Source organism: Pantherophis guttatus, chromosome 13 (genome assembly GCF_059756535.1).
Source record: "Pantherophis guttatus breed Tessera chromosome 13, ASM5975653v1, whole genome shotgun sequence".
NCBI classification, from domain to species: domain Eukaryota; kingdom Metazoa; phylum Chordata; class Lepidosauria; order Squamata; family Colubridae; genus Pantherophis; species Pantherophis guttatus.
Genome location: NC_142075.1, coordinates 20,829,833 through 20,855,186, shown reverse-complemented (window position 1 = coordinate 20,855,186; position 25,354 = coordinate 20,829,833). Strand labels below are relative to the sequence as shown.

Here is a 25,354-nt window from a genome sequence, read left to right as displayed (position 1 = left end):
CTCGGCCCCCAAACAGACTGTGGCTGTTTCATTACAGGGACAAAATCAATCCCGTTCCTTGTAAATAAAGATAAGGCTTGTTTTCTTAAATAAGGCTAGTTAGCTGGAACCCATGGAGAGCCAATTCCGGTTGAGATAGCAGAAGTCTCCCATCAATTGTTTCCATGGACACGGCGGGCTAAGCAGACTAGCTCAGAATCCTGGGGTTTTTTGCAAATGTCAGCTCCGTGGCGGGTGGACTTCAAAATCTATTGTGAGCAGGAGAGTTGGGTGACCAGGGATGGTTTATGTCATTTGGGGGTAATAGAAAGGAGTGCTGGCTAGACAAGAGTTGCTTTTGATAGGTTAGAATAGAAGAATAGAATAGAATAGAATAGAGTAGAATAGAATAGAATAGAATAGAATAGAATAGAATAGAATAGAATAGAATAGAATAGAATAGAATAGAATAGAATAGAATAGAATTTTTTATTGGCCAAGTGTGATTGGACACACAAGGAATTTGTCTTTGGTGCATATGCTCTTGGAGTACATAAAAGAAAAGATACGTTCGTCAAGAATCATAAGATATAATACTTAATGATAGTCTGAATAGAATAGAATAGAATAGAATAGAATAGAATAGAATAGAATAGAATAGAATAGAATAGAATAGAATCCTTTATTGGCAAGTGTGATTGGACACACAAGGAATTTGTCTTGGTGCATATGCTCTCAGTGTACATAAAAGAAAAGATACGTTCATCAAGAATCATAAGGTACAACACTTAATGATAGCCATAGGGTACAAATAAGCAATCAGGAAACAATATCAATATAAATCGCAAGGATACAAGCAACAAAATTACAGTCATACAGTGGAAGGAGATGGGTGGTGGGAACGATGAGAAGGTTAATAGTAATGCAGACTTAGTGAATAGTTTGACAGTGTTGAGGGAATTATTTGTTTAGCAGAGTGAGGGCGTTCGGGGAAAAACTGTCCTTGTGTCTAGTTGTTCTGGTGTGCAGTGCTCTATAGCGTCGTTTTGAGGGTAGAAGTTAAAACAATTTATGTCCAGGATGAGTGATGGTAAGTCTCTTGACCAGATGCAGCCCGTTTTTCAGTAAAATCTGGGTGGGGGGGGGAAATCTGGTGAAAAGAAGGACTAAGGGTGATATGATAGCAGTGTTCTAATATTTGAGGGGCTGCCACAGAGAAGAGGGGGTCAAATTAATCTCCAAAGCACCAGAAGGCAGGAGAAGAAGCAACGGATGGAAACTCATCAAGGAGAGAAGCAACCTAGAACTAAGGAGGAATTTCCTGACAGTTAGAACAATTAATCAGTGGAACAACTTGCCTCCAGATGTTGTGAATGCTCCAACATTGGAAGTTTTTAAGAAGATGTTGGATCACCATTTGTCTGAAGTGGTGTAGGGTTTCCTGCCTAAGCAGGGGGCTAGACTAGAAGACCTCCAAGGTCCCTTCCAACTCTGTTATTCTATCAATCACTTTTTTCAGTGCCGTGGTGTCCGAGGGGTTGTAAGCAGTGGTGAAATCCAATTTTTTTTTAACTACCGGTTCTGTTGGCGTGGCTTGGTGGGTGTGGTCTGGCTTGGTGGGCGTGGCTTGGTGGGCGTGTCAGGGGAAGGATATTGCAAAATCTCCATTCCCGCCCCACTCCTGGGGGAAGGAAGGATCTTGCAAAATCTCCATTCCCACCCCACTCTGGGGCCAGCCAGAGGTGGTATTTGCCAGTTCTCCAAACTACTCAACATTTCCGCTACCGGTTCTCCAGAACCTGCTGGATTTCACCCCCTGCTTACAACCCCTCGTTTGTAAGTCAAGAACCACCTCTAGTGGATACCAAAGGAAGAGAAGCTCCCAAATAAAGGGGCCACCCTACTCTTCAACATTGTGCCTCTCTGTTGCAACTGCCTTTCCCCATAAGATTCATTTGCAAGACTCCTCCGTTCGAACCAATGCACCAGTGACGGATACAATCTGCCCCACTCTCTCTCTCTTTCTGCCTCTGCTTCTCTCTTCCCTCTGCCAGGGTGCGTCCTCCAGCTTAGTTGTGAAGTTTGCCGACACGGACAAGGAGCGGACTTTGCGGCGGATGCATCAGATGGCAGGACAGCTGGGCATCTTTAATCCCATGACGATCCAGTTTGGAGCCTATGGAGCATACACACAAGCGGTAGGAGATGCTGGACGCCCCAACAGTAGGGCACCATTATTTCCCATAAAGATGAAGCAGGAACGTTTGGACAAGCCAGAAGGTGCTAGTTGGGTGAGGAATCAACCAAGGCTCCCTGGTTCTCTGTTCTTTCTCCTTTACCTGAGAGGGAAGCACCATTTGACCCAAACCAGGGTCACCTTAAACACTCAAAGAGCCATTTGGACCCGTTTCCCACAGAAAAGAAAACACCGGGAGCCACAAAACCCTTCCCGTGCCTGCCCATTGGCGGTTGTGATGCATATTTTGAGTGACAGGGAACCGCAGCAAAGGGGTGAAAGAGCCACATGCGGCTCCAGAGCCGCAGGTTACTGACCCCTGACCTAGATGATTTGGGCTAAGTCTGGGAAAGCAAAGCAGGATAGTTGTCGTATGGGAGATGCCCTCAAATCCACCCGCTCATCTGGAAGGATACTTTTATCATCCAGAGATGCCACATATCCTTGCTGGAGAGAAGAGTGATGGGCACTGCCCTCCACTGGCCAATGCAAGCTTCTGCATTGCCAACTGGAAGGAGACAAACATCGATGGTCCTTTCCTGGAGATAGAACAAGCATATATGTTTGTTGATACATGAAAAGGCCAGAGAAGTTGGTTCAAATCTCATGTCAGCTGTGATGGTTTTAGAAGGAAGTACAACACAAGGTGGGAAGATGAAGGTAGCATCTGTTCTTCACTCCAATCCCCATCAGCCCAAGACAAGCATGGCTGGAAAACAAGAGATGCCAGAAGTTCTGGAATATCTGGAGGAACGCTGGTTCTCCACCCTGACCTTAGCACCCTTAGCTGGTTAGGCTCACAGGGAGGGTTGATGAAAGAAGTTACCCCATGGGTGCTTTTCAAAAGGCAGCTAGACTTCCTTAGCTTTTTCCTTGAAGACGTTTGGCTTCTCATCCAAGAAGCTTCTTCAGTTGCTTCAGTAGTGTAGAAGGTTCTTGGATGAGAAGCAACATGTCTTCAAGGAAAAAAAACTAACCTGAATGATTGAGAATCTCCATAGACCCGTGATGGTGAACTTATGGCACACGTGCCACAGGTGGCGTGTGGAGCCATATCGGTGGGCACGCGAGCGTTGCCCTACCTCAGCTGCAGCACACATGCACGCACCGGCCAGCTGATTTTTGGGCCTTCCGTGCCCACCGAAAATCAGGAAACAGGCTGTTTCTGGCCTCCAGAGGGCCTCCAGGGCGTGGGGAAGGCTGTTTTTGCCCTCCCCGGGCTCCTAAAATGCCTCTGGAGCGTGGGGAGAGCGAAAAAAGGGCTGACCGGGCCCATCGTGCCATCACGTGCCAAAAGCGGGGGGCGCCGGGGGCTGTCACACGCACATGCGTGGGGGGGCGGGGCTCATTGAATTATGGGTATGGGCATGCACGCACATGACCTCCTGCGCTTCCCCTGCTTTTGGCCCACGATGGCAAAAAGGTTAGCCATCACTGCCATAGACGTTGATGAAAGAAGCTATATCAAGGCAATTGTCCATCTGAAGGTGTCTGTCAAGTTTCGAGGTCGTCTCAAATAAATTGCATTTCAAACAAAGTCTTTGATAAAAACTCCCATTTATTAAGCACGACATTCTAAATCCTGGCTCATCGTAGCCAACACTGACTTCCACACCCAAAACCCTCCCTTTCCGTTCCCCACTCCCCTGCACTCATTGGCCATCTTCCAAGTCATTCTACCCCTAATCTACCGCTCCAGCTCAAAGGAATTTCCCCCCTCCCATCTCATCTCCTAGGGGATATTATCTCCAGGGAAAATAAGTCGGTGAAAAGTCAAACGTCCCTTTCCAGATGCCTCCGCTTCTCCTTCTTATGTCAGCACTAGAGTAAATGAAGCTTGAAGTGCTGACAGCGTCATTTCAATGTCCCTCAATGTTAGACTTCACAGGACTAGAACTTCCTCAAGAAGTCCAAAAGGCCAGTCTCCATCTGGAGGTAGTGGGAGGATGTTCCTTGGAGGTTGCCCCTGACGAGAAAAAGAAGACCAGTCTTTACCAGTGAAGTCCAAACTAACGTTGCCCTTCTTCCCCTCTTCCTTTTCTCCTGTCCTCCGCCTTCTTTCTTTCCCTGGCTGTTCTCCTTCCGCCTCTCTCCCCACGTGTGTCCTTCTTTCCTTAAGATAATGCAGCAGCAGGCAGCGCTCATGGCTGCCGCACAAGGAAGTTGTCTCAACCCCATGGCAGCCATCGCGGCAGCACAGATGCAGCAGATGGCCGCTTTCAACGTGAGCGGCTTGGTGGCGGCTCCTATGACACCCTCGTCAGGTAGGAGCCTTCCTACGTGATCTTCTTGTGAGGTAACCAAGGAAGAAGAGCCAGGTGGAAGTCCAATAAACCTCAGAGCTTCTTCCACAGTAGATCCCTTGCTCAGCATCTTCCCGTCAGGGAAGATGGCTGCTCAAAGTGGACTTATCTGACCCTTCAGCCTCCACTGAAAGATTCTTGTTTTATTTTAGCAATAGCAATAGCGCTTAGACTTACCGTATTTTTCAGAGTATAAGACGCTCCGGACTATAAGACGCACCTACCTTTTTTGGGGTAGGAAAACAAGAAAAAGAAATCTGCCTCCCAGCAATTTTTCCTCCTTGCAGCAAACAGCAAATAACCTGCTTTACTTTCATTTTCATTTTCAGCATAGCTTGATTAGCACAAGAAAAAAAAAATCTCCTCCCAGCAATTTACCTCCTTGCAGCAAGCAGCAGAGGCCCTCACAGCAATAGGCAATGGGAATCCCTGCAGCCTGAAACAGCTGAGAGTCAGGAGGCCAACGGACAATCAACTTGTGCTAATTAGGCTGTGCTGAAGCTGAAATGGGCTGTTTCCTCTTGCTGCAAGGAGGTAAATTGCTGGGAGGCAGAGGCCATAGGGTGGGAGCCAGTGGGTGGGCAGGGCTACATTCAGTGTATAAGACGCACCCAAATTTTCACCCCCTTTTAGGGGGTGGGGGGGAAAGGTGTATCTTATACTCCAAAAAATACGGTATATACCGCTTCACAGTGCTTTACAGCCCTCTCTGAGCAGTTTACAATGTCAGCATCTTGCCCCCAACAATCCGGATCCTCATTTTACCCCAAAGGTAATAAACAAACAAACAAACAAACTTCCACCATAGAAAGAACGGTTGCAGGAACTGGGTATGTCTAGTTTAATGAAAAGAAAGTCCAGGGGGTGACATGATAGCAGTCTTCCAATATCTCAGGGGCTGCCCCAAAGAAGAGGGAGTCAAGCTATTCTCCAAAGCACCTGAGGGCAGGACAAGAAGCAATGGGTGGGAACTCATCAAGGAGAGAAGCAACTTAGAACTAAGGAGAAATTTCCTGACAGTGAGGACAATTAATCAGTGGAACAACCTGCCTCCGGAAGTTGTGAATGCTCCAACACTGGAAGTTTTTAAGAAGATGTTGGGTAACCATTTGTCTGAAATGGCTTCCTGCTTGAGCGGGGGGTTGGACTAGAAGACCTCCAAGGTCCCTTCCCATTCTGTTATTCATTCCACAAGATTTCCCCAGTTCCATCGGGAAGCAAACCATATTCTCTATATTCGCCTTTTCCTTTCCCGCTCGGTCTTGGTTTAACGGCTTCCTCTGCTCTAATCCCTTTGCCTCTCTCTTTGCCTTCTCTCGTTCGGGCGCTTCAGGTACAAGCACACCTCCAGGGATCAGCACAGCTCCAGTCCCCAGCATAGCTACCCCCATTGGCGTCAATGGGTTTAGCCCTCTCCCACCACAGACTAACGGACAGCCAGCATCGGAAACCATTTACACCAACGGGATCCATCCGTACCCGGGTAAGATTTTGGACAAAGAAAGGGGCCGTCAGTGGCGACGGTGATGGGTGTATCCCCATCCGTGCTAAAGCAGGGAAGAAATACCCTCTTGCCCAGCCCTGCAAGTCGGTTGATCGACTGGTATTGTGGACTGTAAATAGGGGCCCTGGGCTTTTTCTAATTATGCAGGTGTAGGAAGAAATATCCTTCTGGGTTCAGCTCCAAGTGGGGAAAAAAAGACACTGGAAACATGGAAACTGCTTGGAAAGATGGTTTAATGGTGGACAGGATCACATGGCTTGAGTTCCTGAACAGAAAAGGGGCGAGATACAGCGAGTCCCTGGATTTTTATGCTTTCTCTGGGTTTGAACTTCCTGGGCCCCTGAAAGAGTATCCTGATTGGTTGTCAGACTCCCAGGGGGTGGGGGTCTTAGCTAGCCTTGCTGGCTGATGTAATCTTCCCAGGTGCTGTGTGGTGAGTTTCTGTCCTAGATGGGTCCCATTGCGTTGCAGATGAAGGTCCATTGACAAAGATTGAGTTTCTGCCTCTGGCCCATTAACAAAAGGGTGGGGGGGAGGTCAGGAAGGTGGGAGCTGCTTTGTCTTTAAAACCTGTTTCTCCATTTCTCAACCAGGGAAACATAATATTCTGCCTGTTTAATATTTCCTAAAATATTTCATTCTTCCAGGAAAGGGGTGGGTGCTAACTTCCTACACAGGCAAGATAAAATAAGGATCTTCTAGAAAGGCGCTCCAGTCTTCCTCCAGATGTTGCTAAAAGCCATCTCCCACTTGCCTGGCCTGGGAAAGGGATGGGAAAGGAGGATGGGAATGGCCACTGCATCTGGGTGGCCACAGGTTGCTCTGCCAGGGTTTTGGCAAGTCAAAACTGATCGCACTGCGCCCACGGGGGCCGTTCTCCGATGGACTCTGCTTATTCTCGTCCTTCTTCCTTCTTTTCTCTTCCCAGCTCAAAGTCCCACCGTGGCAGATCCCTTGCAACAAGCCTACGCAGGCATGCAGCACTATGCAGGTCTCAACATTGCTTTGGCCCTCTCTTCCCCTCCCCCTCCCCCCTCCTCCCTGGGTCTCTTCCTCTTTTCCTGCACCTCTCTTGGCTTCTGTCCCTTGGCAACTTTTGTGATGCAAACTGGGGGTGAGAGAGGCAACCAGGCATTCGGGGCACACACGTTTGGAGAGCAGGATGAGGTTAGGGATGCGTGGGTGTGGCAAGTTAGAGGACCGGAGGCTAAAACAAATGAACGATTGCTGGAATTGGGTATCTCTAGTTTCATGAAAGGAAGGACTAGGGGAGACATGATAGCAGTCTTCCAATATCTCAGGGGCTGCCCCAAAGAAGAGGGAGTCAAGCTATTCTCCAAAGCACCTGAGGGCAGGACAAGAAGCAACGGGTGGAAACTCATCAAGGAGAGAAGCAACTTAGAATTAAGGAGAAATTTCATGATAGTTAGAACAATTAATCAGTGGAAGAACTTGTCTCCAGAAGTTGTGAATGCTCCAACACTGGAAGTTTTTAAGAAGATGTTGGATAACCATTGTCTGAAGTGGTGTAGGGTTTCCTGCCTAAGCAGGGGGTTGGACTAGAAGACCTCCAAGGTCCCTTCCAACTCTGTTATTCTATTTCTAAGTACCTTGGTTTACAAGCCTAGACCACACCTGAGTAAGAAAGCTCTCCCACAGGTAGGGATTAAAAAGGGAAGTGATGGTGGATCGTGCCACCAATGAACTTCCTGGTTAGGTTTCCAAGAAATTTACACAGGGACAAGCAGGAATGAAGAGAAGAGACCGAGCAAATCCATGAGACGGGCAAATCTCTGCCTCTAAAGATAGCTTTCTAAGTAGGCTGGACCCATCATCTCCAGCCAGCAGGACCAGTGGAAGTTCAAATCATATTCCAAAACACCAGGAGAGCCCCAGTTTGGGTTTTACTAATCTTACTCCATATGCTCAGTTTAGATGAAATTCAGCATAGTGCAAGTTCTCTGCAGATCAACCAAGTTATACAGTGGAATCTTAGAATTCTTCGTATTTGATGTTTTATGGGGCCATGGGGGAGGGGGGAGGAGTAAGTAGGGCCACACAGGGGTGGGCTTCAAAATTTTAGCAAGGGATTCTCTGCCCGGTTGCTTGGTAGGCGTGGCCATGGTGGGCGTGGCACCACGGGGGGGGGCATTTTTGCCCTTCCCAGGCTCCAGAGGCTTTCCTCGAGCATCCAGGAGGGCGAAAATAGCTTCCCACAGGCACCAGAAGCCCTCTGGAGGCCGGAAACGGATCCATTTCCAGCCTTCCCGAACTTCCGGTAAGCCCGTTTTTCGCCTTCCCTGGCCTCCGCACACACCCTGCACTTACCTGCATCCAAAACGGGCCGTGTGGGGACTTCTGGGAGGGGAGGGGTGGGCGGGGCCATCCAGGAGTGGGATTTGGGGGTTCTCCGAACTGCACAGAATCTTAGCTAGAGGTTCTCCCGAACCCCTGCAACTCCTCAGCAGCCCCACCCCTGGGGTCACATATATGGCAGGACATGATCACACTCACATGGGACCATATTCGTTGGTTTGGTGTACCCCTTTCTCCCCCATGAAAGCAGAGCGTTATGCTTGCTTGGGCCTGATCCGTCTGTTTCTGTGTTCTAGCAGCATATCCAGCCGCCTATGCACCAATCAGCCAAGCCTTCCCACAGCAAACTCCCATCATCCCCCAACAACAGAGAGAAGGTGAGGAGGAATGCAAAGGTTGGGTCTCCTGGAGGATGGGGGGGGGGCATTTTCCACAAGGCCCACAAGGTCTTCTTGTGAGCAACTTCCTATTTTGGAGGGGGAGGGCGCCAAGATTTATTGGTTCGATTTATATGCCACCCTTTTCCGGAGACTGAGGGTGGCTTACAATGCGTTAAGCAATAGCCTTCATACTTTTGTATATTTATTTATTATTTATTTATTTTATTTGATTTATATGCCGCCCTTCTCTGGAGACTCAGGGCGGCTTACAATGCGTTAAGCAATAGCCTTCATACTTTTGTATATTTATACAAAGTCAGCTTATTGCCCCCACAATCCGGGTCCTCATTTTACCTACCTCGAAAGGATGGAAGGCTGAGTCAACCTTGAGCCTTGGAGAGATTTGAACTTGCAGTAATTGCAGGCAGCTGGTGCTACTTAGCAGTGCTTTAGTCTGCTGTGCCACCAAGGCTCTACCAAGATCAAAATGGCTTTGTAGAAACGTGGAACAGACCTGTCTAAAAGTCATCACGTTACAAAAAAAAAAGACGTTGAGACTTTGGAAAAAGTTCAAAGAAGAACAACTGAGCTGATTAAAGGCCTGGAGACTAAAACATATGAAGAACAGTTGCGGGAACTGGGTATGGCTAGTCTAGAGAAAAGAAGGACTAGGGGGAACATGATAGCAGTATTTTAGTAATTTGAGGGGCTGCCGCAAGGAAGTGGGGTCCAAAGCACAGAGGGCAGGACAAGAAACAATGAATGGAAGATACTCAAGGAGAGAAGCAACCTGGAATTAAGGAGAAACTCCCTAACAGTGAGGACAATTAAACAGTGGAACAGAAGTTGCCTCCAGAAATCGTGGAGGTTTTTAAGAAGAGACTGGGACAGTCAACTTGTCTGAAATGGTATAAGAACTTCTGCTTGAGCAGAGGGCTGGACTAGAAGACCTCCAAGGTCCCTTCCAGCTGATTAGGTTTCTCAGTAAAATAATAGTAAGTGTACAAGAAAAGAGTAAAAAAAAATTATGTAAATGTTACATAAGTTAGTCTGCCTCTCAGGAGAACAGGCAGTATTGAAAACGTTGTAGATTATGCCATATGACTGTTGGCCATTTTAACTAAGGAGTCGGCGAATTGAAAATCAATTCATTTGAAGGCATCTGAGTCGGGGAGATTTACTTAACCAATCAATGGTGGGGATTAATTACTTTTTAAGTTCATTGACAAAACCCAACACATCGAGGACTCAAATGCAACAAGAAAGTTGGTCGATACGCGATATTTATTTATTTATTTATTTGTTCAACTTGCATGCCGCCTTTCTCCGAAGACTCAAGATAGTTAAAAGTTGTCTACATTTGGTCTCTTTTGCTCTTCTTACACAACGTCCTTTCCTCTCTTTGGTGTGCCTATGTTGCCATCCTAGGTCCTGAAGGCTGTAACCTCTTCATTTATCACCTGCCCCAAGAGTTTGGCGATGCAGAACTCATGCAGATGTTCCTGCCTTTTGGCAGCGTCATCTCTGCCAAAGTCTTCGTTGATCGTGCCACCAACCAAAGTAAATGCTTTGGTAAGTCCCAACCGACTTCCTTCAAGGTTCCCTTATGAGTTGGTTTTGATTTCAACTTTTAGACAAGTTAAGTCAAAAGATGAAATATCAGCAAAGGGGCATGCAGGTGGCAAAATGCTGATTAAAGTTGACTATTCACAGGAGTCAGATCCAGCAAATGGTCCAGTAGACATTACAGTCCAAGTTAAAAATTGGGGGGAAGAGGCAGATGAACAGACTAAGACCCTTAGAGGGGGAAGATAGGTTTGAAAGCAAGATAGGGGCCTGGGTAGAAATGTTAGAAATTAGGCAGTGGAAGAGAATAGAGGTAGGAGGAATACCTAGATTAAACATCCAAGAAGTAGGTAAAGATTTAAGAGAGGAATTTGGGAGGCAAGCAAAAAAAACAAAACAAAAACAACCCATAGCTATTAAAGTATTGAAGCAGGCAAGGGACGATGGATAGATAATTTCTTTTTACTTTGTATATTATTGTCTTAATTTACTCTTCTTCTTTCCTATTTTTCTTGTAAAGCATAGCAAATAAAGTATTGAAGTGGGCAAGAGATGATAGATAGATGATTTTTTCCCTGTTGTTCTGAGTTATTTTTTCTTTTCTCTCACTGTCTTCTTCCTTTTCCTTTTTTTCTTTTTTTTTAAGTCGGTGACATGATTAGAAGTTAGACAGGAAAGAAAGGAAAAGTTTCTTAATAAAGGGTGATATGATCAAAAGCTAGAATAAGTGATAGAAACAAGAAAAGGAGGAATATTAGTGTATACTTTTTACATCATAAAATGAAAGTAATAACAAGAGAAAATATGGAATAATTGAATAATGATAGATTATAAATTAATATAAGTATGCATTATTATTAGAAATATATAAGCGGATTGAATGTAAGGATTATGATTAACTTGATTAGTTTTATTTGTATTAGAATGTATGACACAGGTGCCACGCTGTTTGTTTTGATTTGATATTTTGATTTTTTTTAAAAAAAACTAAGACCTTGGCCTAAGCCCAAAGCATTGAGTCTAGAACAGAGATCAGACATAAGTTACTGTTTGAATTAATTTCTTAAATAAATAGTCTGACAATCTCAGCACCATAATTTAATCCAACCTTGTATGAAAATCTCTTGCAAGATACAGTAGTGGCATTTGCATCCTGAAATCTTGTAAGATCCTATGTGAAGAAGACGAATATCTTGTGTGATTTGGCCAACTTCTGAGATTTCAGCCATTAAAAACTTCAGCCAACAAAGTTGTATGAAAGTAATTAATGTTGGAATTCCCTAGAAGCCATCTGGGGTTTGATGGTGATTCTTATGGCTGTTACACAACTTCCAGGCTAATAGTTTGCTAGAATTTTTATTTGTTTATTGATTTCTTTAAACAGTCCCAAGTTTCCAGTACCAATGCTGAGATTATCCTCTTCTGAAGCCAGAATTTAAACTGGCCTAGTTGGATTCTGGTGGACCTTTATCCAATCAGGCGATCACCAGTTGAGAAGATTAATATCCAACTGCTTGGAGTTAGATAAAAGTCCTTGGAATTCAAAGGCAGTTGGACTTTGTCCACTTGTGGCTATGTAGAGATTCTAGGCCCGTGATGGCGAACCTATGGCACGCGTGCCACAGGTGGCACGTGGAGCCATATCGGTGGGCATGTGAGCTCAGCTCCGGCATGCATGCTTGCACCGGCCGGCTGATTTTCAGGCCTTCTGGGCCCACCGGAAGTAGGGAAACAAGCTGTTTCCTGCCTCCGGAGGGCCTGGAGGGGGTGGGGAAGGCCTGTTTTTTGCTCTCCCCAGGCTCCAGAGCCTCTCTAGGAGCCTGGGGAGGGCGAAAACGGCTTTCCCCACCCTCCGAAGGCCCTCCGGAGGCCGGAAACGGCCCGTTTGCTGACTTCTGGTGGGACCAGAAGGCCCGTTTTTTTGCTCTCCCCAGGCTCCAGAGCCTCTCTAGGAGCCTCCTTCCCCAGGCTCCAGAGCCTCTCTAGGAGCCTCTCTAGAAGCCTGGGGAAGGAGCCTCTGGAAGGCCTCCCGCCCCCTGAGGCCCTCCAGAGGCTGGAAATGGCCCATTTACTGACTTCCTGTCCCACTTTCCAGCCTCCAGAGGGCCTCCGGGGTGTGCATAGAATTATGGGTGTGGGCACGCGCGCATGTGACCCTCTAAGCTCCCCCCGCTTTTGGCACGCGATGGCAAAAAGGTTAGCCATCCCTGTTCTAGCCTGATCCCTCGTTTAACTCCACCCTCAAGTCCTACCATTCCTTCTCCTACAATCATGCGACTTATGGTCCCAAGAGCCCAAGGAATGTTCCCTCTTTCATTTTTCTCTTCTAATCCACTTCACCCAACCCCCATCACCCCTATCACTCACGTCTTTGGCTGGCTTTGGCTCCTTTCCCAGGTTTCGTCAGTTTTGACAATCCAACTAGTGCCCAGGCAGCCATTCAAGCCATGAACGGCTTCCAGATCGGCATGAAGAGGCTAAAGGTCCAATTAAAGAGGCCAAAAGATGCAAATCGACCCTACTGATCCCTGTTCACCCCGGCTCGGAAAACAGGTAAGGCATTGGCAGGCGATGCTTCAGCCAGGTAACCGAGCTCAGGAAGGTAATGGCAGAAATCAGTCTTTCCTTCCCGGATAGCAAAAGGGGCAGAATGACCATGTTCTAATGATGAGGTGTCCATAGCAAACCGGCAATAATGAAAGCCATGCCATCACCATGCAATGACTTGACTTAGCTACCTGGGTCAAGGTGCATCAGGACACGTGTACATAAGGGTGGCACGTTGAGGTCACCAAGGGCAAGTCATTTGGGCCCTCATTGCAATTTGCTACAGGGCCCCCGGTTCCCAGGATTCTTTGAGGGTAGTGAAGGTCTGATTGGAAACTTCGCCCCAAAGAGAAACGAGCAAGAGTGGAGAAGAACCCATGAAACGGGTGTCCAGTTTAAGGTGGAGGATCTCAAGGAGTTTGGTGGTTTGAGCCAAACGATATCTTGGCAGGAAAATATCTCACTGTGTACTTTATAAGTTAGGTTCACTAAATTTCCTCTTCGGTGGGTTACATGGAAAGAGGAGTGCTTTCTAAGGGGGAACGTGTGAGTGTGTGTTTGTAAAAGAGAGGAAGAGAGGATCTGTGCCCATGAGTACAAGTGCCTGTAGAAAGAAGTCCAGAAAGAACTTTCTTAGGTGAGATCAAAGGTCTGTCTACTCCACTTTCGGTTGACCCTAGTCAAATGCCACTGGGAAACCCTCCAGGAAGAAATCAGTAAGAAAATATCCTTCTGCTATTGATATTCAAGCTCATAACTATCTCCGATACGGTTGGGAATACAATGCCATCATGATTAACAGTCATCAATCTCCTTCTCCTCCATGAATCTCTTCAATGCTTTGAAAATCCATCCAAGTCGGTTGCCATCACCAATTTTATGGGACTTAATTCCATCTGTTGATGACCTGCTGGGTAACAAAGTACTTCCTTTTGTCTTAACCTAAATCTCCAACCATTCAGTGTCACTCAGCTTCTCTGGGTTCAGCTCATTTATGAGACAGCCCCAGGCCTTCAAATGTATATTGGGAGACAACATTGATTCTTACTCTAGTGTAGCTCCTGAATACATTTAGCTCAGTATGGAGTGGCTTCTCAACTTTGGCAAGTTTAAGACATGTGGACTTCAACTCTCAGAATTCCCCAGCCAGCATAGAATTCTGGGAGTTGAAGTCCACATGTCTTAAACTTGCCAAAGTTGAGAAACACTTCAGTATGGGCAACTTCATTACTCAGGTTATCACTGCTACAAAGTTAGCACTTATACAGAGAAATGTTTTGGAATAACTTACTGATGGAAATTATTGCTGTATTTTAATGAGCACATGGGGTGATCAGCTTGATATAGATATCCAATTAAGGGGCAACTCTAGATCTTACCCCAAAATTTAGCAAGGTGAGACTTGGTTCCTTGAGTGAGAAATTCCAGAACTGGATCGGAATGCTACGGACACCATCCTCGAAAGACGTTTGGTGAGAAATATTTCCATGCTGTTGCCAAGAATATCATGAAATACAGATCATCAGGAGAAGTTCAACTTGAGGGAACATTGAGTTCTACTTTTAATGTGCACATAGGCATGTGCACACATAATATATGGGCACTGGGACATAGATACACCTTTTCAGGTTTGTGCATTGACAGCTTCACTTCCCTCAACTACTCCATTGTTCTGTTTTTCTCCCAAGTGCCCCTTTTCTTGAATCTCACTTTTATTGGATAACCAGATCAAATGAAAAGAGGAGGGTTGAAATCTGATATGGATGCAACTGATTGTAGATCTGTCAGAAAGAAGCCCAGCCTTTAAAGTTTTGTCACTACAGCTCCCTTTTTACAACCCTACAATCCCTTAATTTGGGGTGAATAGAGCTGAGCATTTATTGGCCAGATACCCTTCCTGACACCTACAGGGAGTTCACAGCAGATATTTTTTTCTTTGTGCCCTAGGAGAGAAACATCTGCCTCCACCTAGGATTGAACTCTCAGCCTTCTGAGAGGCGAGCATCTTCACCACTAGATCACCACACTGTTCATTGTCTTGTCACTATAACAACATCTTAAATTTCTGAAGGGCCACTGGAAACCTTTCTGTGATGTGGAGATACCACTGACAGGGACTTGTTTCCCACCCCTCCAAATCCTACTCTATAGTAATCTACTCCACGATATCAAGCGGATAGGAAAGAACTTGATTTGATGAAGTGAACAGGCTTTCAGACGAGACGGGATAAATGTAGAAAATGATTCCTTGTCAACTCAAGTTATGATCTGGAGAGATGATGGAAGGAAAGGAAACTCTCTCTTGCTTGTAACACAACAGATACTACTTAACAGCTCAGGGAATATGGGGGTTCAAAATAATTACGTGGGTTCAGACAGCCAACTTTGGAATTGTCGAGCAACAGAAAGATCTGTAGAAGAGAAGATACGTAGATCAAGGGTTGAACTCTGAAGTCCTTGGTGCTCTCTGAGCTTGGGCATTTGCTTGCAAGGTCTGCAGAGAGAACATTTCTCCCTTGAGTGACTTGCAAACAGGTTTCATTCCTACTTTAAGCCAGATAAATTTGAGTAGAGCTACTAGAGAAGGAGGGACGCGGTGGCTCAGGGGCTAAGACACTGAGCTTGTCAATCGAAAGGTCGTCAGTTCAGCAGTTTGAATCCTGAGTGCCACGTAATGGGGTGAGCTCCCGTGACTTGTCCCAGCTTCTGCCAACCTAGCAGTTCGAAAGCAGGTAAAAAATGCAAGTAGAAAAATAGGGACCACCTTTGGTGGGAAGGTAACAGCGTTCCGTGCGCCTTTGGCGTTGAGTCATGCCGGCCACATGACCACGGAGACGTCTTTGGACAGCGCTGACTCTTCGGCTTTGAAACGGAGATGAGCACCGCCCCCTAGAGTCTGGAACGACTAGCACGTATGTGCGAGGGGAACCTTTACCTTTACCTTCACTACAGAAGGAGTCTTCTCAGTTCAGCATCCATTGTTCCGGTTTGGAAAATTTTGAATGCCAGCATCACCCAAGCAATTGTTTTAAAGTGTAGAGAGGCAACCCTGTTCTTGGTGATCCTTGGATAGGAGGAGTCATGGAATGCGAATAAACACGTGCAAGTAAGCAGTTGTAAAGCATGTTAAAAGGGGAGAGGTGTAACCAACCCCCTTATTTTGTGGAGTCCTTGGTGCTCTCTGAGCTTGGTGGTTTTCTTGCAGACGGTTCATTACTCAACTTGGTAATGTAACTTCACTGCACTGATGCTGTTACCTAGCAGGGTAATGAAATGTCTGAAAGAACCCCACCCCCCTCCAAGCTCAGAGAGTGCCAAGGACTGCACAGTTCAGTCCTTGGCGCTGAACTAGAAATATTCTATTCAATTGACAAACCTCTGCTTATTTTAGCCAAGGAAAGCTCACCACAATGGGGGTAAATAGGGAAGGTGCCCAGTCAAGGAGGCTTAGTAAAAGTCCAGTGCTAGATGGTGTTACTAGAAGTGTCATATTTATGATTGGAAAAGTACATTTACAACTCAATGTAGAATTCCTCATGATAATTTGCATATGGCCTCCCTAGAGTTATATTACCTAATTGAGATGAGCAATCACACAGTTTCATCTCTCTTTTTCTTTCTTTCTTTCTTTCTTTCTTTCTTTCTTTCTTTCTTTCTTTTCTCTCTCTCTCTCTTTCTTTTCTTCCTTCTTTCTTTCCTTCTTTCCTTCTTTCCTTCCTCAGGGAATTGCTTTTCTTTTAACCACCCCATTTGTATTTCAGTCTGGGACACGGTTCTTCTAAAAGCATCACTTGGTTATATGCCATAAGGAGGGTTTTTTATTTTGTTTTTTGGACAATTTATTCCATTTTGAGTTCCATGGTTCCAAACCAAGTTAGGAATTTGAAGAAGAATGAGGAGGAAGTGGGGGGGGGGGATTCCAAAGTGGAAAAGTAGAAAGAAAGAAAGAAAGAAAAAAGATTTGTCAAGCTTCTATCAGCTTTCTATGGAAAGGAAGTTTTTTTTAAAAAAGCAAAGAAATCCACTTATTAGAAGAAATGCTGTTTTATTGACACATGATTTTAACTTCTGGGATACATTTTCTGGAATCAAGTATCCTATCTTCTGCTTTCCTAAGATAACATTTCTGCCTCCAACTAGAAAATAGGAACTGCTAGGATGCCTACCTACCCGTTGCTAAAAAAAAAATGAAACCCATTGCATACGAAAACAAAGAATGCAAGTATGTGTGCTCCATACAGATGATATCCCTCTGCATTTGCTCATTAATAGGTAGAAAATGCAAATTTAATTTGCCCTACATGAAACAGAAATACAGGATCATCCATCCTGGAGAGGATTGTGATTAGATGTTCACTGGAACATCTGGTGTCCCAAAGGTGTTTTTTCAAAACAAAACTGGATTTTGTTTTTCCCGAAGATCCTTTGCTTCTCATCCAAGAAGCTTCTCCAGCTCCGAAGGGAAGAAGCTTTTTTGGATGAGAAGCAAAACGTCTTCAAGGAACAGCAAAGGAAGTCTTGAAAAAAAGCACCTTTGGGACAACCACGGATGACTGAAAAGCTCCGTAGACATCTCACCAGAAGACTGTTATAGAAAGGAAACATCTGGTCTCCCCCCCCCCCTTTTTTTTTTTTTAAGCTTTGGACTGAGCCAGTTCCATGAAAGGGATATGGGATGGACAGTTGGGTGGGGGGAACTTTAGAAGAGAGTTCTAAAGTGGAAGAGGAACCACCAGAAGAAACGATAACAAAACCTGGGAACTCGATCAAACCGATTCATATTTTTTTTCCTTTATATTTTTGTTTCCTCCGACCCATCCACTACTGTGTATCTCTAACCAGACCAGGCCAATCATAGCTCCAAGGATGACCCCACAGTTGCCTAGCAACCCTCTAGCTGTTATGGGAGATCCAATCACAAAACTCTCCCTTCCAAATTATCTGAAACTGTAAGTGACTTCACTCATGTTGTCATCGACCTCTCTCCGATGACGCCATGTGGCCAGTTGTAATCTTGTTGCATGAACTTGACGTTGATCTTTCTATATCTCTGCTTTATTTTTTTATTTTTTATTTTTTATTATTATTATTATCAGTTCTTCTTCCCACCCACCCCTTCCTCTTCTCTTCTGGCGGTTGTGCAGTGCCATATTGATGCCCATGATGGATAGTTTTTGGAGTGCTGATTGGTCAGTCTTTTTACTAGTTGTGGATTCTTTGAGCCCATAAATTCCACTTTGTCCTCCTTTGTATCTTCTTCTTTTCCTCTCTGTTGTGACGTGACAATGATGTATGTGCCCTTTATGTATGATCATGATGGCTGGATAAAACAGTTGGGGTTGACCTAAGAAATCAGGTTGTAGAAGAAATAGCAAGATACGTTACTCATTTCCCTACCTAGCTCCCCAGCTCCCCAAACATGACACACTCTCTGAAGTTAACTCAAAAGATTCCTTTATTAGGAGCGCCGGCAGCCCCGGCAAAAGGTTTCTCTCTCAACGCAGGCTAACAAGTCTGTCCAGACGGGAGATGAATAGTTGTCTGCCACATCCATTCATCTCCGCCCCCTGCCTTTTATCCCCAGAACTAGGGTGAGATTTCGCTAGCAGTGGTGGCTCTTCCATCCCAAGGACCAGCCCATAGATTTCCACTGCTCTCCTCTCCTCTGCCTTCTGTGCATCCGTGCATCAGGCACTGGACCCAGCTGTTCTACCTCTTCCTCATCAGCCATCTCCAGACCTGGGGTCTGTTGACTCTCCATCTGAGGGTTGACGGATGGCCCAGGCTCTGCCTCTGTTTCTCTCTCTCTCTCTGACAGCTCCATTCCCTCTTCCCCCTCGGAGCTCTCAGGTTGCCTTATCGCTGGCCCTGACTCCCACACCATCTCCTTCTCCTCTGATTCGGCTGCTGGAGGGACCGGCAGCCAATGAGCCACAACACCCTGTTTTCCTCATGCGACTTCCGATGTGTTGGATCTGAACTTTCATAATCCTCTTCTCTGGGGTGTTCAAGCAGCATCTAGAGAACTATCTCACAGAGGTACTTTAATTTGGATTTCTGCTTTGGAGGTTTGGATTAAATGGCCTCTTCCAATTCCTAGGATTCCGAACGTTTATGGAAACTCAAGTCCAACATATCTGAGGATCGCCAGGCTTGAAAATTATAATTGTTTATATTTATAGTTGCTGCATTACCCCCTCAAAAAAGGACTATCATTGCACAAGCTTAAAAACCATAAGGACCTTCCTTTGGTTGATACCCAATGCTCTTTTATAGCAGATAAGAGCAAGCGGATGCTTTGCCTGCATAAGATTCAGAGTCCATTCCCTGCATTTCCAAAGGGTGCTGGGAAGAAGTATCTGAAACTTGAGGGAACTTGCCAATAAGCTCACAGTACTGGATCAACAGATCAGGGATCCGATGTGGTATATAAGCAGCTCTGAACTGTGATGTTTCAACAGTAGCGTCAGTTCCGATTAGAATTTGGACGAGACACCCCCTAAGATCAGAAGCTGGACAAGGAGGTCAAAAACCAATCCACAAGAAGGCGGTGTTGTTGCCAAGATCATTAAGATGATACTTTAGATCATGGGTCTCCAACCTTGGCAACTTTAAGCCTGGAGGACTTCAACTCCTTCTGGGAGTTGAAGACCTCCAGGCTTAAAGTTGCCAAGCTTGGAGACCCCTGCTTTAGATCACTAAATCCCCACAAGTCAATTGCATCTCAAGGGATATTTTCTTTTATACTTTAATGTAAATATATTCAATAGACAGGAGGGGGACGGGAACCCTGAAACCTGACCTAAAGGGACATGTAAGAGTCCATCCACATCTCTTGACAATCCCTTGGACGTAAATGGAACTGGAGAATCTTGGCCCAGTCATACATTTAAAAGTCAACCGGGGGGCATTTAGAACCAATTCTTTTTTCTGTGAGATGGAGAGACACCAGTTAAGATTCCAGGTTAAGAGAAATCCTAGAGCGGTCTTTCTCAACCTTGACCCCTTTAAGATGTGTGGACTTCAACTCCCAAAATTCCTCAGCCAGCCATACTCAATTCTGGGAATTGAAGTCCACACATTTCCAAGACTCTGAACACAGAGTCTTTCTCAACCTTTGCGATTTTAAGACCAGTGGACTTCACCTCCCAACTTCAGCATGGCTGCCTGGAGAATTCCCTGGGAGTTGAGGCCCACATGTCTTAAAGCAGCCAAGGTTGAAGAAGGCTGTCCTAGAGACTAGCCAGGCTTCAGAATCCAGCTTTTTTGGGGGGGGGCGGACGTTGAATGCTGTTGTCAGAGTTCCAAGTAACACCCTCAATGAAAGAAAACTCCAGAGCTTGAGTTTCTTCAAAGTTACATTGTATTAGAGATGTCATATTGGCACATCTCTCAGGGACGCGGTGGCTCAGTGGCTAAGACGCTGAGCTTGTTGATCGAAAGGCCGGCAGTTCAGCGGTTCGAATCCCTAGTGCCGCGTAACGGGGTGAGCTCCCGTTACTTGTCCCAGCTTCTGCCAACCTAGCAGTTCGAAAGCACGTAAAAAAAATGCAAGTAGAAAAATAGGGACCACCTTTGGTGGGAAGGTAACAGCATTCCGTGTGTCTTTGGCATTTAGTTATGACCATGGAGATGTCTTCGGACAGCGCTGGCTCTTCGGCTTTGAAACGGAGATGACCACCACCCTCTAGAATCGGGAATGGCTAGCACATATGTGCAAGGGGAATCTTTACCTTTACCTTTATTGGCACATCTGGGAAAACCCGAATCTGAAAGTTTCCAAGTTTTCCCCACCCAAAGGAAAGTTGAAGTCCCTGCCCAACACCCACAAACAAGTCCATTACGTGGCCCAATCAAACATCATTCCAACTGGAGATGCCTCCCAGTTCCAGCCAGTTCCAAGTGCAGGGCAAGATGTCCTTGACTCTCTGAGAAAGGAATGTTATTATGACTACATATCACCCTTGCTCCATACAATCCCCCCTCCCACTTTCCCACAGTAGTAAAAGTGGCAGGTCTGAAGGCCCAGTGCAAAAGATGGCTTCCAGGCCTAGCCGCTGTTGCCCTCTGGAGGAGCCCCAATTAGGACATGATTCCCTTCCCCCCCCCATATCAAGACTTTTGGAGGCCTTCAGTCAGCAGAAGTTCCTGAAAGGACGACGCGTGTCTTCCTCTCTTCGCCCTCCTTCACCTTCTCCCTCTGTCTTGCAGATTGGATGCCACGCGGCATACGAAGAGTATTTCCCCTTGTCCCATGTGCCGTATCCAGAACTTGTTAACTTTCTTTGCAACATATCACGGCGGAAAAAAGGAAGCGATAAAAAGAGTTCAACGCAGAGGCGAAGCAGAGGTGCTCGGGAAAAGAAAGAGCTCGTTCCGTTCTATATTTTTTTTTCTTTCTCTCTCTCTCTCTCTCTCTCTCTCTCTCTCTCTCTCTCTCTCTTTCTCTCTCTCTCTCTGTTTTTTTTTCCCTGCCCTTTCTTTTTAAATTTTTTCAAATCGGCTGGAACTCGGTTTTTCGTTTTCGTTTTGGGTTCTGTTTCGGTTTTTTGTTGTTGTTGGTTTTTTTACGATGACGATGACGATGATTTTGGTCTCTTTAAGGCAAGAGAAAAAACACACAAAAAACAAAAACAAAACAAAACAAACTACCAAGGAGGTGGTTGTGGCCAAATCTTGGACCTGAGGGAAAGAGACTTGTGGTGCTCTTTGCCGACTCGAAACTCCATGGATGGGAACGGGGCCGCTGTAGAAGACTTTTTTTCTTTTGGGAAAAAAAGAAAGAAAGAAAGAAAGAATTATAATGAGGAAGGGCGAGGAAAAAACAAAAACAACAAGCGTCCCTCACAGCAGAAGAGTGGGACTTTGTGAGAGAAAAGGTTGCGGGTATACGACGCCTGCGGCCGGGACCAGCTCCTCTCAAAAGACACTTGTCCGATTTTTTCACGATTCAGAAGAGGGAGGGAACGAAAGACCTAAAACCAAAGCTGACGGATTTGGACCAGGGAAACGCCTTTGTTTTCAACGGGGAATGAAAAAAAACAAAAAACAAAAAGGGAATTTGTTTTTCTCCGCGTCTGTTTGGGAAAGGAAAGAAAAGAAAGAAAGAAAAAAAAAAAAACAGTTAACTAAGAGGATGTTGAATCTAACCGGAGAGAGGTAGAGAGAGAGATATATAATATGTCTATATATCTTTTATCCCATGGATTGAGTGAGTAAGAGTCACAGGATTTTTTTGCCCCAGTCCTGGGAGATTGGATTAACTTCTTTCAAAGTCATATCATTCCTTAGAGTTTAGGGACCAAAGGACTATTGCTTTTTTAATATATATATAAATATAAATATATATATATATATATAAATTAATTAATTTAAAAAACAAAAGAAAAAAACTCAAAGAGGTTTAAAAAAAAGACGCAAGCAAGCAAGCAAACAAATCAAAAAGAAAACAAGAAAAAACAAAACACACACACACACACACACACACACACACAAACACACACACAAAACCCGCTTCAAATCCAAGCTACAAGTCGTCTCCAAGAGAAAGAAGTGAGCAGCAAGCAGAAGTCACTTCGAGAACAACCTGGCTTAAATAATGCTGGTGGCTTTGTGACTGCATTGAACGCTGTAGGGTTTTCAAGGAGCAAAACTGGGGGGGCGGGTGGGGAGGGGTTTTGGGTGGGGGGGGGGAAAACTATTTATCCCGGTAGCAATTCGTGCTCTCTCTTCCACGCCCCCTCCCCAGATAGAGGCTTAGTTTTCAAGAAATTTTGTTTGGGGAAGGAGAGGAGAGCAGAAATAGGACAGCTGCCCCTGATCTGCATCTCCCCTGTCGAAAAGGAATATTTGATCAGTGCCAGAAGAAACACAGAACTAATGTGAACATCCTTAGTGGTCTTCTGAAGACCGTTAGACCTTGGGGTTTGAACCTTTCTACGCTGAGGCTGCTCTATTTGGGACCGAGAAGGCCACCTTGGGCCTTGTAGTACCACAGAGGAAACCCTGCTCCCAAAAGTAGGCAGAGGTTATCCAGAGCAAAACTAAATTTGATTTAAGTTGCATTCAGATATGTTTATTACCCTTGTACCTAAGTATGTTCTTTGGCCATTAAATGTCACCCTTTGGTGCAGGGGTGGGTTTCACTTAACCTTTGCTATCGGTTTGCTCGCGTGTACTCCACTTCTGCGCATGCACAGAGCATATTTGATGATATCTGGGCGGGTGGGCGGAGCCTCTGCTACCAGTTCGCCCGAACTGGGATGAACCGGTAACAACCCACCACAGCTTTGGTGGCAACTTCTGGAGGTCTTTGGAGGATGAATCCAAGACTTTAAGGGGTGGCAGAAGATCCTGGGGACTCGGTACCCCAATGTCCATGGACCAGGAATAGCTGTCTAGGATTTAGAGCAGTCGTTCTTAAACTGGGGGTATTTACCCCCGCAAAGAGTTACTGTGGGCCTATCCTGGGGTCATGGAGCAATTTGTAATTGCTTCTTTGTGAGTTGAGTTGCATTTTAGGATGGCTGCTCTCAAGACACTTGTGTAAAATGAGAGAGTCTGGGGGTTTGTGTGTGTGGAGATAATTATATTATTCAAGACTAGAAAAAGGAATTATTGGATCAAAGCATTTAAAAACCACTGATTTAGAGACAGGTTTATCCTTCTCCAGAGTTAAGAGCTGGGCTTAGAATTAAATCCGGGATGTTCTTTGTGTTGTCTCATTGGAAAAAGAACCTGTTTTTTCAGTCAGAATTCTTGCCTGCCCAGATTAATGCAATTTACTCCCAAGTAAGAGCGTGCAAAATGGCATCCTTACTCTCTCTTTGAGGTCCTCTGGTTGCCCCACATTCCAAGAAGGAAAAGGTGTAAAGACTTGATCATCGACCCCCAACACTAACATATTTTAAATGTATAATGTATCTTGCTTTTCAGTTCACTTTAGTATCCCCTCAAAAAATTAAAAAGAGTTTAGGCTGCAGAAACTGCCTTCATGCATTACTACCCCAATCCCCTCTGGAAATGATCTATTTATATATATAAAAAAAAAAATCAAACCCAGATTCAGGGTAAATCAAGAAAAGCCCACCACTGCCTAACATCTAGCCACCGTTTTACTAGTTTTAGCCAAAATAGAAAGTTCCCACTTTAACTAGTGTACTCTTAGAAAATGTATGCGTTCATTGCATGATTTGCCAGAAAAAAATTAAAATAAATGGAAAAGCGTAATGTAGGGGCCAACTTTCTCTTGATCAACTGAAGTCAAAAGTATGGCGATTAGATTTCATATCTGTCTTTAAACCCAAGTCAATTTTTGAGTCATTTTTCGGTCTTTTTTTTGACTGAAGGGGCAGCTGGTAGATTGGGATTGAATCTGTCCTTGCCTACTCCCAGTAATCTTTTCACTGAGCCCACCCACCCCCAAAAACCATAGAACAAAGCTTTTAAATTTTCTAGAGCCACCAAAGGTGTGGAAGAAGTTTTTCTAAACCATATCTCAAGGAGTTACGTATACTTGTTCTTAAAAGTTTAAAATGTCTAGAAGAGGAATGGAAGCTGTATTCATCCATTACAAGGCAAAATCAAGAACTATATTAAAATTACACCTTCGTAATGTGTATGTATGTTGTATGTGTGTAAACATGCATGCATGCATACATACATACATACATACATTTCCTTTTTAGCCTTCACATGAAGGACAATTCTGGACACCTGGAAGGCAGCTAAGCAGCTGTCAGGATTCCAAGGAACACCCCCAACGAAAGAAAACTCCGTTGAGTTTCCTCAAAGTTCCATTTTATTAGAGATGTCCTATTGGCACATCTGGGATAACCCAAAACTGAAAGCTTCCAGGTTTTCCTCACCCAAAGGAAAGTTCAAGTCCCTGCCCAGCACCTACATGTCCATCACATAGTCCAATCAATGCACCTTCCCAACTGGAGATGCCTCCCAGTTCCAGCCCATCAGGTGCAGGGCATGATGGCCTTGACTTTCTGAGAAAGGAATGTTATTTTGACTACATATCACCCTGGCTCAATACAATCCCCCCCCTCCCAGTTTCCCACAGTAGTAAATGTGGTAGGCCTGAAGATCCAATGAAAAAGATGGCTTCCAAGACTTGTAAAGGGACAATTCAGTAGAGGCTTTCATGAAAGACAACACCCCAGAATGACAATGAACTCTTGTCAGTTTCCACCACCACCTGTCTTGGACCACTAAACATCTCCTCCCCATGGCTATGCTCAGATGATCCAGAAAGCGGATCGTCTGAGCATGGATGTAAGAATGCAACCTCTTTAATTCCTTGAATAAGCACCTTTCCAGGAGTCAGGATTTCACCCATACTTATCTCCCCTCACCCCGAGACTATAACTCCTAAATCCCTGATGAGTGATGGAGAAGAGCTCATCGTTCTACCATGCTGAATTTTGCTCCAAAAGAAGCTTTTAGAAAAAGTATCTCCTCTCTGCCCTTCACCTTAGGAGTTCTGGCCTTTACCAGGAGATTCTTCCACAGACAT

At 45.1% G+C, this 25,354-nt stretch overlaps 1 protein-coding gene across 10 annotated transcripts in view; it reads left to right on the top strand.

Annotated features, from left to right (window-relative positions):
• The window catches only part of CELF6 (CUGBP Elav-like family member 6), a 148,465-nt gene extending 126,108 nt beyond the window's left edge, over positions 1-22,357 (top strand). For 4 of the 10 annotated variants that reach the window (XM_034432582.3, XM_087878159.1, XM_087878163.1 and 1 more), the window contains 8 exons: positions 2,034-2,177; positions 4,335-4,479; positions 5,852-6,001; positions 6,951-7,013; positions 8,635-8,715; positions 10,147-10,290; positions 12,682-12,837; positions 21,043-22,357. In XM_034432582.3, the coding sequence (XP_034288473.2) occupies positions 2,034-2,177; positions 4,335-4,479; positions 5,852-6,001; positions 6,951-7,013; positions 8,635-8,715; positions 10,147-10,290; positions 12,682-12,809 (855 nt within the window). In that variant the 3' untranslated portion in view covers positions 12,810-12,837; positions 21,043-22,357. Of the gene's footprint in view, positions 1-2,033; positions 2,178-4,334; positions 4,480-5,851; positions 6,002-6,950; positions 7,014-8,634; positions 8,716-10,146; positions 10,291-12,681; positions 12,838-17,673; positions 20,720-21,042 lie in introns of those variants that run through there. The other 6 variants (XM_087878160.1, XM_087878164.1, XM_087878165.1 and 3 more) reach the window with 4 other exon arrangements.
• The last annotated feature ends 2,997 nt before the right edge of the window (positions 22,358-25,354 follow it).